Source organism: Palaemon carinicauda, chromosome 35 (genome assembly GCF_036898095.1).
Source record: "Palaemon carinicauda isolate YSFRI2023 chromosome 35, ASM3689809v2, whole genome shotgun sequence".
Classification (NCBI taxonomy): domain Eukaryota; kingdom Metazoa; phylum Arthropoda; class Malacostraca; order Decapoda; family Palaemonidae; genus Palaemon; species Palaemon carinicauda.
In genome coordinates, this window is record NC_090759.1 from 19,480,986 (window position 1) to 19,493,032 (window position 12,047).

The following is a 12,047-nucleotide window of genomic DNA, read 5'->3' on the forward strand; positions in this document are numbered from 1 at the left end:
ATGTATTGTACCACTATATAAGGGTAAGGGAGATGTGCATGAGTGTTGTAATTCAAGAGGTATTAGTTTGTTGAGTGTAGTTGGAAAAGTGTATGGTAGAATACTGATTAATAGGATTAAGGATAAAACAGAGAATGCAATCTTGGAAGTACAGGGTGGTTTTAGAAGAGGTAGGGGTTGTATGAATCAGATTTTTACAGTTAGGCAGATATGCGAGAAATATTTAGCAAAAGGTAAGGAGGTGTATGTTGCGTTTATGGATCTGGAGAAAGCATATGATAGAGTTGATAGGGAAGCAATGTGGAATGTGATGAGGTTATATGGAGTTGGTGGAAGGTTGTTGCAAGCAGTGAAAAGTTTCTACACAGGTAGTAAAGCATGTGTTAGAATAGGAAATGAGGTGAGCGATTGGTTTCCGGTGAGAGTGGGGCTGAGACAGGGATGTGTGATGTCGCCGTGGTTGTTTAACTTGTATGTTGATGGAGTGGTGAGAGAGGTGAATGCTAGAGTGCTTGGACGAGGATTAAAACTGGTAGGCGAGAATGATCATGAATGGGAGGTAAATCAGTTGTTGTTTGCGGATGATACTGTACTGGTAGCAGACACAGAAGAGAAGCTTGACCGACTAGTGACAGAATTTGGAAGGGTGTGTGAGAGAAGGAAGTTGAGAGTTAATGTGGGTAAGAGTAAGGTTATGAGATGTACGAGAAGGGAAGGTGGTGCAAGGTTGAATGTCATGTTGAATGGAGAGTTACTTGAGTAGGTGGATCAGTTTAAGTACTTGGGGTCTGTTGTTGCAGCAAATGGTGGAGTGGAAGCAGATGTACGTCAGAGAGTGAATGAAGGTTGCAAAGTGTTGGGGGCAGTTAAGGGAGTAGTAAAAAATAGAGGATTGGGCATGAATGTAAAGAGAGTTCTATATGAGAAAGTGATTGTACCAACTGTGATGTATGGATCGGAGTTGTGGGGAATGAAAGTGATGGAGAGACAGAAATTGAATGTGTTTGAGATGAAGTGTCTGAGGAGTATGGCTGGTGTATCTCGAGTAGATAGGGTTAGGAATGAAGTGGTGAGGGTGAGAACGGGTGTAAGAAATGAGTTAGCGGCTAGAGTGGATATGAATGTGTTGAGGTGGTTTGGCCATGTTGAGAGAATGGAAAATAGCTGTCTGCTAAAGAAGGTGATGAATGCAAGAGTTGATGGGAGAAGTACAAGAGGAAGGCCAAGGTTTGGGTGGATGGATGGTGTGAAGAAAGCTCTGGGTGATAGGAGGATAGATGTGAGAGAGGCAAGAGAGCGTGCTAGAAATAGGAATGAATGGCGAGCGATTGTGACGCAGTTCCGGTAGGCCCTGCTGCTTCCTCCGGTGCCTTAGATGACCGCGGAGGTAGCAGCAGTAGGGGACTCAACAGTATGAAGCTTCATCTGTGGTGGAAATGTGGGAGGTTGGGCTGTGGCACCCTAGCAGTACCAGCTGAACACGGCTGAGTCCCTGGTTAGGCTGGAGGAACGTAGAGAGTAGAGGTCCCCTTTTTGTTTTGTTTCTTGTTGTTGTCGGCTACCCCCCAAAATTGGGGGAAGTGCCTTTGGTATATGTATGTAATACTGAGCAAATAATGAATGGATGCACCGAGCATTCATATTGATGGTGTGCAACCAACCTATCTGCCCTTGTAAGTACAGATGGTTATTACTATTCTACAGAAATCATGGGACATTTAGCGACCTGTAACTGCAGTGGGTTACTCAGTCTCACCCTTCAAGCGTTTCCACAACTTTTGGTGGCACAACCTCCATTGGCGACAAGATCAAAGGCAGATAAAAAGTGTCCCCATTGTAACTTCTGCTGGAGCAGATTTGGAATTATTTCCTATCTACCCAATGTGTCCACAACTGTTTGAAGGTTTAAAGGTCACTCATGAATGGCAGAGGCAAAGGGTAGTGACAATGCCCCAGACTGACCATATATTTTATTTCATTTTAATGTTGCTACTGTTCTTGAAACATTGTACTTTATTGGTTCATGACATCTCTTGTAGTGTTTATTTCCTTTCCTCACTGGCCTATTTTTCCTGTTGTTACAGCATCCTCCTTTTCCAACTAGGGTTGTAGCTTAGCTAGTAGAAATAATAATAATAATGGAAATGATCGGCGCTCCATCAAAGCTAGGACCAGGGAGGGACAGACAATGGCTGCTGATGACTCAGAAGGTAGACCTATGGGCTCCCCCAAACCCGCCATCCTTAGCACACATGGATGGTGAGGTTGTAGACACTAAAAGAAACTATCGAGGTTGATCTCGTCTCGAATCCCAGATCAGAAAATAGCCAAGCAGGGACGTTCCCGTCTATATACTGTAGTCTTTTTCCAAAAGACCGAGAATCTACTTCATAGACAGGGAAGATTATGAAGATTATGGGTTGGAACAAAGCCCACAGTCTCTCAAAAACTCCCATTTGGCAAAATCCACAAAATTTAACTTCAACATCAAAAATATTAAGCTATTAGCTAAGAATACCAGAAAACAAAAACTAAATGAAAAATAAGCAATTGTTGCACTAAATTCACTTTAAGACCATAACAAGAAAAATGTACTTTTAAGGTCGCTCAAGAATGGCAGAGGCAAGGGACACTGACATTGCCCTATCGAGCAGGACAATGCCCTAGACTAGACACTGACCAAGTATGCATATGATTGGTGCCTGAGCCCCCTCTCCACCTAAACTAGGACCAAGGAGGGCCAGGCAATGGCTGCTGATGACTCAGAAGATAGACCTATAGGCTCCCCTAAACCCCCTATTCTTAGCTCACAAAGATGGTAAGATTGCAGCGAGCAAATAAACTACGGAATTTGAGCGGGACTCGAACACCAGTTTGGAGTTAACCAGTCACGGACGTTACCACATCCGCCACCACAACCCACAAATTCAGTTGTGGTTAAAAGACACTTTACATTACTCTTACTAATACTTAACTATTCCCTACCATGAATAGTTAGGTAACTGTCCTCACTATTCATTCACTCATCTTCCCTATCAGCTAAAAAAACTTGTCCAAGAAAATGACATTCGAGGTAACTTCCTTCTATCACTTGGTCGGAAAAAGATTTTTCTGATAGATAATCTATTTTGATGATTGCGTGATTGGCTATCATTATTCAAATATAGATAAAGGATGGCCATTTAACTTACCTCTGTATCTTGCGGAATGTTTTTCTCTTCACAAGTGATACTCGCAGTGCCTCCAAAGATAGCCGTGAAATTATTGACTCGTTCACATCTAGGACCTGAATGAAAAAGGAGGGGAATGGAGTCAGGTTCTATCATAATGAAATAAATATAATGTCTTTAAATATAAGCATACATGTGTACATATACAACACCAAATGTAGCCGTTTCTAGACCACTGCGGTGCAAAGGCCTCAGACAGGTCTGGAGTTTGACCAGATTTTATCGCCACGCTGGCTAGTGCGGACTGGTGTTGGTGGGAGATTTTTGTCTGATCGCTTACAACAACCCAACAAAATATGGGTGACCTTGATCAGGGCAATACACAGAAAGGATTGGTATGACTTTAGGTATGAGGGTGGATGGACTGTATCAAGGATGACCTTCGATCAAAGGAATTAACCAGTTATGAAGTGTGGAACAGAGGTAGATGGAGAAAGCTGGTCAGAAACATCGACCCTACATGAAAATGGGAAAAGATGCAAAGAAGAATATATATATATATATATATATATATATATATATATATATATATATATATATATATATATATATATATATATATATATGTATATGTATGGATGCCAAAGAACTTCAAATCATTCATTCATTATGTTTTATATATATATATATATATATATATATATATATATATATATATATATATATATATATATATATATATATATATATATATATATATATATTTGGATGCCAAAGAACTTCAAATCATAGTATTCGCCGTTGAGCTTCGGAGAAGGCAGTAGAAGGTAAACGCCTTCAGCCGCCACATACTCCAAAGGGAAAAAGCATACAGTGAAATAAGGGAGAACATATAGTCCTACCTTATATCAATTACAATACATTTAATGAAAAAAAAGCAGAGCTATAGTAGTTTTAAAACGGTGATTATAATACAAATGATAATTTTAGGGCACAAGGTGCTGGCCTTCCACCTCATATAAGTGGATGCTTCACATCTGCTTTCTGTCAGAATGCTATCCAAAGTAAACATTCGTCTCGTCAATAAACAAAAACTTATCTCACAGCTGCCATATTATTATCATCATCATCATAATTATTATTATTATTATTATTATTATTATTATTATTATTAGCTAAGTTACAACTGTATTTGGAAAAGCAGGATGCTATAAACCCAAAGGCTTCAACATGGAAAATAGCCCAATGAGGAAAGGAAGTAAATAGATTATAAGAGAAGAAATGAACACTTGATATATTATATTTCAAGAGCAGTAACAATATCAAAACAGATATGTCATACCATACATACATATACAAAGGCACTTCCCCCAATTTTGGGGAGTTGCCGACATCAAACAAATGAAACAAAAAAGGGGACCACTCCTCTCTATGTCCCTCCCAGCCTGACAAGGGACTCAACCGAGTTCGGCTGGTACTGCTAGGGTGCCACAGCCCACCCTCCCCCATTATCCACCACAGATGAAGCTTCATAACGCTGAATCCCCTACTGCTGCTACTGCCTACGCGGTCATCTATGGCACTGGAGGAAGCAGCAGGGCCTACCGGAACTGCGTCACAATCGCTCGCCACTCATTCCTATTTCTAGCAAGCTCTCTTGCCTCTCTCACATCTATCCTCCTATCACCCACCTTTCTTCACTCCATCCATCCACCTAAACCTTGGCCTTCCTCTTGTACTTCTCCCATCAACTCTTGCATTCATCACCTTCTTTAGCAGACAGCCACTTCCATTCTCTCAACATGGCCAAATCACCTCAACACATTCAAATCCACTCTACCTGCTAACTCATTTCTTATACCCATTCTCACCCTCACCACTTCGTTCCTAACCCTATCTACTCGAGATACACCAGCCATACTCCTTAGACACTTCATCTCAAACACATTCAATTTCTGTCTCTCCGTCACTTCATTCCCCACAACTCCGATCCATACATCACAGTTGGTACGATCACTGTCCAATATAAACTATAAAAAGATTGTCAGCCTGTTCAACATAAAAAAAATTTGCTAGAAGTTTGAATTTTTTTGAAGTTCTACTGATTCAACTACCCGATTAAGAAGATCATTCCACAACTTGGTCACAACTGAAATAAAAATTCTAGAATACTGTGTAGTATTGAGCCTCATGGTGGAGAACGCCTGACTATTAGAATTAATTGCAAACCCAGTACTACATACAGGATGGTACTGTCCGGGAAGATCTGAACACAAGAAATGGCCAGAATTATAAAAAAAAAAAAATTCATACAACATGCATAATGAACTAATTGAACGATGGTGCCAGAGATTAATATCATGAATCAGCAATAAGAAATTTAATAAACCGTAAGTTCCTGTCCAACAAATTAAGATGACAATCGGCAGCTGAAGACCAGACAGGAAAACAACACTCGAAACAAGGGAGACTGAAAGAATTAAAAAATTTCTTCAGCATAGATTGATCACCGAGATTCTTAAAAGACTTTCTCAATAAAACAATTTTTTTTTGTGTAATTAAAGAAGACATAGGCCTAATGTATTTTTCAAATGTAAATTTACTATCAGGAATCACACCTAAAATTTGAAAAGAGTTACACAGAGTTAAAGAAACATTATCAATGCTAAGATCCGGATGTTGAGGAACCACTGTCCTTGACCTAATTACAAGCATACTTGAGTTTTGTTAGGATTCAACTTCATGCCCCATGATATGCACGATGCACTAATTTTAGCTAGGTCTCTATCAAGGAATTCAGAAACCCCAATTATGCATTCAGGAGATAGAATTGATGCAAAGAGAGTAGCATCATCTGCATATTATGTAACGAGCTTGTTTTCTAGGCCAAACTACCTGTCATGTGTATATAGTATGAAAAGTAATGGGCCAAGAACATTACCCTGTATTTGTAAGAGTGCGAAAGTGTGTTTGTTGTGTTGTATTTATGATTTTGGGGCCATAAAGTCCTACACCGGAGCTCTGGAGGGCATTTAATTCCCATGTGCAACAGGAAAAAAAAAACCCAGATTCAGTTATCATGCATTGAGCTAGTGCCAACAGCCTAAGACTAAATGGAAGGAAAAGACATGAATTAAGAGGAAGTGCAGAATGTAAGCAATATGGAGCAGAAACAGAGGCCCTCGCCCATTTCATACTCTACTGTCCACACCTCAGCGACGAGAGAAAAAAATAAAGGAATTACAGCAGCCATACGAAGAGAAAAAGATAATATCAAACGTTTTATTTAATAAAGAGGGAATAAGAAAAGAATATATATATATATATATATATATATATATATATATATATATATATATATATATATATATATATATATATATATATATATATATATATATATATATATATATATTTCTGGGCTTGAACCTGTGCCGGCCAGTGAATAAGCTCCTATTAGCACTTATTCTTAGGTAATTTACTGCTAAATATACCAGAGAAAAAATGTAAAGGAGTGCTAGGTTAACTAGCTCGCTCACTTATTGGTGTCGGTATAAAATTGGGCGTATAATCCAGAGGTCCCGCACTATTTAGATTCATCCACGACAAAGACCCCAATAGAGGAGAGCCGTTCAACCTCACTCGGCACCACCAACTCTGCATCCGCTCAGAACCCAACTCCTTTTTAGCACGCCTGTGTTGTAACCCGCTTTTTTTGTGCTCTCGTATTTTGCTTATTTTCCACTGGATTATGGCTTCTTCATCGGTTTCCCAGGAGACACCGTCTAAGTTAAGTACCAAGCTATGTTTTGCTGTGTTTTGAGCAATCTAGATCGTTTAATATTTAAATTATAGGAGTTTATTCTCTTCGTTCATATCGGTCTTGCTCGATCCCGCTTACGGTTGGTACTCCTGTTTTGAGAGCTTTTAGTTTCACTCGCGGTGTTACTAAGTGTATTATTTTTATTATTAGTTAAAAGTTTTTTATATGTTATTGTGGATATTCATTATTTAGCGTTTAGAACCCTTGTGGTTCATATTTAGGGCCGATATCAAGTTACGTATCGTAGATGGCTTGCCGACCTTCGTTACTAGGCGGCAATTTTATTATATAAGCCATCAGGTGTTGTCCTTTGGGATTTATTTATTATGTTGCATGCCTTGCCCTAAAATTTTTTATGTGTATATTTATATAATTTTCAACGCTATTACTATTATAATGAATATTTGTGCTTATTACTCCGTATGATCTGTCTGGTAGTGTTTGGGGATCGTCAGTTGGTAGCCCTGCTGCTCCGTATCACGTGATCCTCCCCCAAGCTCCCCCTCTCGCTAGGTTGGTGGCTAGGCTTCTCTCCCCCCCCCTCCCCTAGGGGACCGTTGCCTTCCCTCCTTTTAGAGGGGGTAGTTCAGTGTTTATGGACTTTGTCCTCCGGGTGTCCCGGCGGTTTCGTCTCTGTCTAGACGGGTTGGCCACCGGTCAACAGAGTAGGATCCCGGTGCACCCTATTTTATATTCACCTATCACACTTTTATTATGTTATACGAAACCCTCCGGGTTCGGTTGGCGGTTCTTATCTACAGTTCCGCCCCCCTATTAATTTATAACAGTTCCTATGATTATATAGGATTATATATGACAGATCACTATCCCGGAGTTCCTATATGTATTGGTTTATGGTTATACTATTATTTCCCGGCCCGGGGCTTAACCTCGCTCCGGGAAATCAGACACCATGTGTCTTAATTCTTTGTTGCATCCTTTTTATGATCCCGGCTCGACCGGAATGGATAGCTATACTCTAGTCTTAAGTTAGACTTATGTTTAGGCCCGGGTCCTCCGGACCCGCCCCTACTTAAGAGTATTAAAGTTAAGCTCTAGTCTTAAGTTAGACTTGTGTTAGTCCCGGGTCCTCCGGACCCGCCCCTACTTAAGAGAATTACAGTTTCTCATATACTATTCTTTTTATAGATGGTGCATTGTCAGACGACGGCCTGTGCGGCTGTTCTTCATCCGCCTTGTGGCCATACGGTATGTAGGTCCCACGCCCTCTGCGGAGTTCAGCTGGAGGACATAGTGGTCTGGCACCCTGATAACTGTATGGTCTGTTTTGACCTCATCACCACCCTCGGATCTGATTCGGTGAGTCCCGTTGGCTATGTTGCCTTTCTAATTATTTTACCTTTTTTGGTATACATACACTATTTAGTAAGATTTATATGGTCTTGAAGGACCACCGGGAATCTCCCTTTTTATAATTCCCACTATTATTTCAGGCATCCCCGGAGCAGAAGACTGCGGCTCGGGCCACACTGAAAGTGTGGGTTGGGGGATTTGCCAGAAACGTTAAATCTAAACAGCCTTACGTCCTATCTGAAGACTACTGTGCCATGATCTACCCTAATGCCAAGTCTTCAGCCGCTGTGGCTAGGCATGTTGCGGCACCCATCATTGCCGACATTGATGCCACCATAGCGGGATTCATCGACCAGGAACAAGATCCGTTGGATGCCCCCGGAGATCTGGAAGACAATGTTGCTTCCATGAACTTGGATGTTGAACCCATGTTATTGGACGATCCGGATGCAGGTAGGGTGGTAAGTGAGGCAAGTGTTACCGGCGCTGAGATTCCTATCCTCAGCCCCGCTCTTTCTTCTTCATCTGATCGCTCTTCTTTTCATGGTTTTTCTGGGGACCGTGATTCGTCTCATCGATCACACCCGGTTCCCCCCAAAGATAAGTCTACGTCTAGAACTTTGCCAAAAGCTCGTAAGCCCCACAAGGCTTCCCATAGTTCCAAGCTAAATACAAACCCGTCATCTAAGGCTTCCGGCTCCTCCTCTAAGTCTCACGACCCGGGAGTACAATCCGCCACTTCTGCTCCTAGCCCGGGCCTTTCCGAATCAGCCATGCTTCGCATCGTGTCGGAGATGCAATCCAAGATTGTGTCGGAAATGCAGGCCAAGATGGACACGATGTTCTCTAACATTGGTCAGAGACTTGGGGCATTAGAGCAAGGTGCTCCGGAGCGAGTTCAAAGCTCTCTCATCCCGGATGCCTCTAAGCTCCCGCCGTTTACCAAGAATAACCCTTGGCGCATGGCTCTTCATTCCCCATTCTCAGACGGGATGTTAACATTGGAAGGTCTTGGCACTCGTCCTCTAGAGGATTTTGAATTCTTTCCTCCTGGTCTAGCATTTCCATTTCATGGTTATGCCAGGCTTACCGAGGAAGCTCTGGTTCGGCTGGATAAGGTCCCCAAAGAGACTGTCATTTTCTCAAAAGAACAAGCCCAATCGGTTTGGGCTAGGTTCCTGAATGATATTGGTTGCACCAATACCATGTTAACGCCTTATAAGAGTTCCTTCACAATGTTCTTAATAGACAAAAACACCGTGACTCCATGCGTCAATAAGGTAGCAGAGCTTGCTTTCCAATATGCTCTGGAGGAGAAGCCCTTGCCTCCCATCCGAGAGGTGGATCCGATCTCCCTCCTCCTTCCTTCAGGTAATGAGTGTTGGGACAATGTCCATACCACTTTTGCTTCTGGCAAGCTAACAGCGGACTGTGCTTCAGTTATGTTTAGTGAGCGGCTTCCCCGTCTCCCGGAATCTCTTATTAAACAGGAGGATGATTCCCGCCTACGTGTTGGCCGAACTTTGAACTTGGCCACATCTACGGAGTCGATAGCCTTAACTTATGATACTGAGAGTATCTTTAAGTCTCTCAATAAGGCTACGTTGCAGTCATTATATTTTGATTTATATGACTTTGCTATGGCTAAACGTAGGTGCCGCAAACACGTCCTGGCTGAGGCGACTATTAGGCACGAGCCTAATAAACTTATCCGGTCCTCTTGCTGGGGTTCAAATCTCTTCCCTGAGGATCTTGTGGAGGAAGTCTTGGCAGAGGCTACTAGAGTCAATCAGAGCCTTAAAGCCCGTTGGGGTTTGACTCCTAAGCGGAAATATGACCCCGCAAATTACCAAGCCCGGGGTAGGAAGAAGCTCCGCCCGTATACCTCCACCCAGTTCCGGCAACAGCAGAGTAGTTCGTCCATTTTCCGACAGCCTCTTCCTCCATCTCCTGCTGCTTCTGCACAGCCTTCCACCTCTCAGGCTCCTTCATCGGACGACTATGTCACCGTTCTGCTCCCTAAGAGCCAGCTTCCCGGTGCCTCCACCACCTCTCCAGCCTTTAACCAGTCTTATGAGGCTCAAGGCTCTTCCCAGAGTTATAACAGAGGTAGAGGCTACCACCGTGGTTCAAACCAGAACAGAGGTAGAGGCAGATTCTTTCGCAAGGGAAAGAACTTCCGAGACGGACGTGGAGGCAACTCCTCAAGCCAATACTGAGGTGCAGCGGGTAGGGGGGAGGCTTTATGCCTTCCGCAACAAATGGAGGTTCAGTCCCTGGGCTTTCAGTATCATCTCCAAGGGACTGGGGTGGAGTTGGATTCAAGGACCTCCTCCTCCGAACAGATTTCATCAACATTCCACTCCGGACCTAGTTGAATTTGTCCAGGACCTGTTACAAAAGAACGCCATACAAGAAACGAAACACCTGAAGTTTCAGGGTCGGCTGTTCAGTGTCCCGAAGAAGGATTCGGACAAGAGAAGAGTGCTTCTAGACCTATCCCTTCTCAACTTGTCCATTCAATGCGACAAGTTTCGAATGCTTACCGTCTCGCAGGTGCGGACCTTACTTCCCCGTGGGGCCGTCACCACCTCTATCGATCTTACAGACGCCTATTATCACGTCCCGATAGCGAGACACTTCCGTCCGTGTCTAGGCTTCCGCCTAGGGGACAAAAATTACTCCTTCAAGGTGATGCCTTTCGGGCTCAACATCGCCCCAAGGATCTTCACAAAGTTAGCAGAAGTTGCTGTTCAGGAACTCAGAAATCAAGGGATTCAAGTAGTGGCCTATCTGGACGACTGGCTCATTTGGTCAGACACCTCCCAAAATTGCCTAAAAGCCACTCACAGAGTCATCCAATACCTTCAATCTCTAGGCTTCCAGATCAACTTCAAGAAGTCCCGTCTTCTTCCGAAATCAAAGTTCCAATGGCTCGGCCTGCAATGGGATCTTATATCTCATACTCTGTGTCTTCCCAAACCCAAGAGGTTAGAGATTGCAAGGAACACCAAACGCTTTCTCAAAGACAAAGTAAGTTCCAGACGACTCCAAGAGAGGATCCTAGGGTCCCTTCAATTTGCCTCAGTGACGGATCTACTTCTGAAGGCAAAATTGAAAGATATCAATCGTGTCTGGCGTTCGAGGGCGAACCGGAAGCTCCGGGACAGGAAAGTCCGTCTTCCTCCTATTCTCCGGGAAAGACTTCTTCCTTGGACAAGGGCCAACAATCTGTCAAAGTCAGTTCCCCTTCGATTTCCGCCTCCGAAGTTAATCATTCACACGGACGCATCCCTATCAGGTTGGGGCGGCTATTCTCAGCTCAGGAAAGTTCAAGGTCTTTGGTCTCCCTTATTCCGCCAATTTCACATCAATGTGCTGGAGGCCATGGCAGTTCTTCTAACCCTGAAGCGTCTCACTCTACCCAAGAGACAACACCTTCGTCTGGTTCTCGACAGCGAAGTGGTGGTCCGCTGCCTCAACAGAGGCGGATCAAAATCAGGGCCTCTGAACCATGTTCTAGTAGCCATATTCTCCCTAGCAGCCTCGAACCGTTGGCATCTTTCAGCTGTCCACCTGGCGGGAGTCCGGAACGTAGTGGCAGACGCCTTGTCCCGGACCTCCCCTCTAGAATCGGAATGGTCACTCGATCTAAAGTCATTCCGGTGGATTCTCTCTCGGGTTCCCGGTCTCCAAGTGGACCTCTTCGCCACGGAGTCCAACCACAAATTGAGAGTATA

General features: G+C 43.3%; 1 protein-coding gene across 5 annotated transcripts in view; it reads right to left on the reverse strand.

The window, feature by feature from the left end:
- LOC137627651 (obscurin-like) overlaps positions 1 to 12,047 on the reverse strand; it is a 253,347-nt gene that overhangs the window by 161,323 nt on the left and 79,977 nt on the right. For 4 of the 5 annotated variants that reach the window (XM_068358802.1, XM_068358799.1, XM_068358798.1 and 1 more), the window contains exon 13: positions 3,192 to 3,286. The exons of the other annotated variant lie outside the window; for it this stretch is intronic. In XM_068358802.1, the coding sequence (XP_068214903.1) occupies positions 3,192 to 3,286 (95 nt within the window). The remainder of the gene's footprint in view (positions 1 to 3,191; positions 3,287 to 12,047) is intronic. 5 annotated transcript variants of the gene reach the window in all.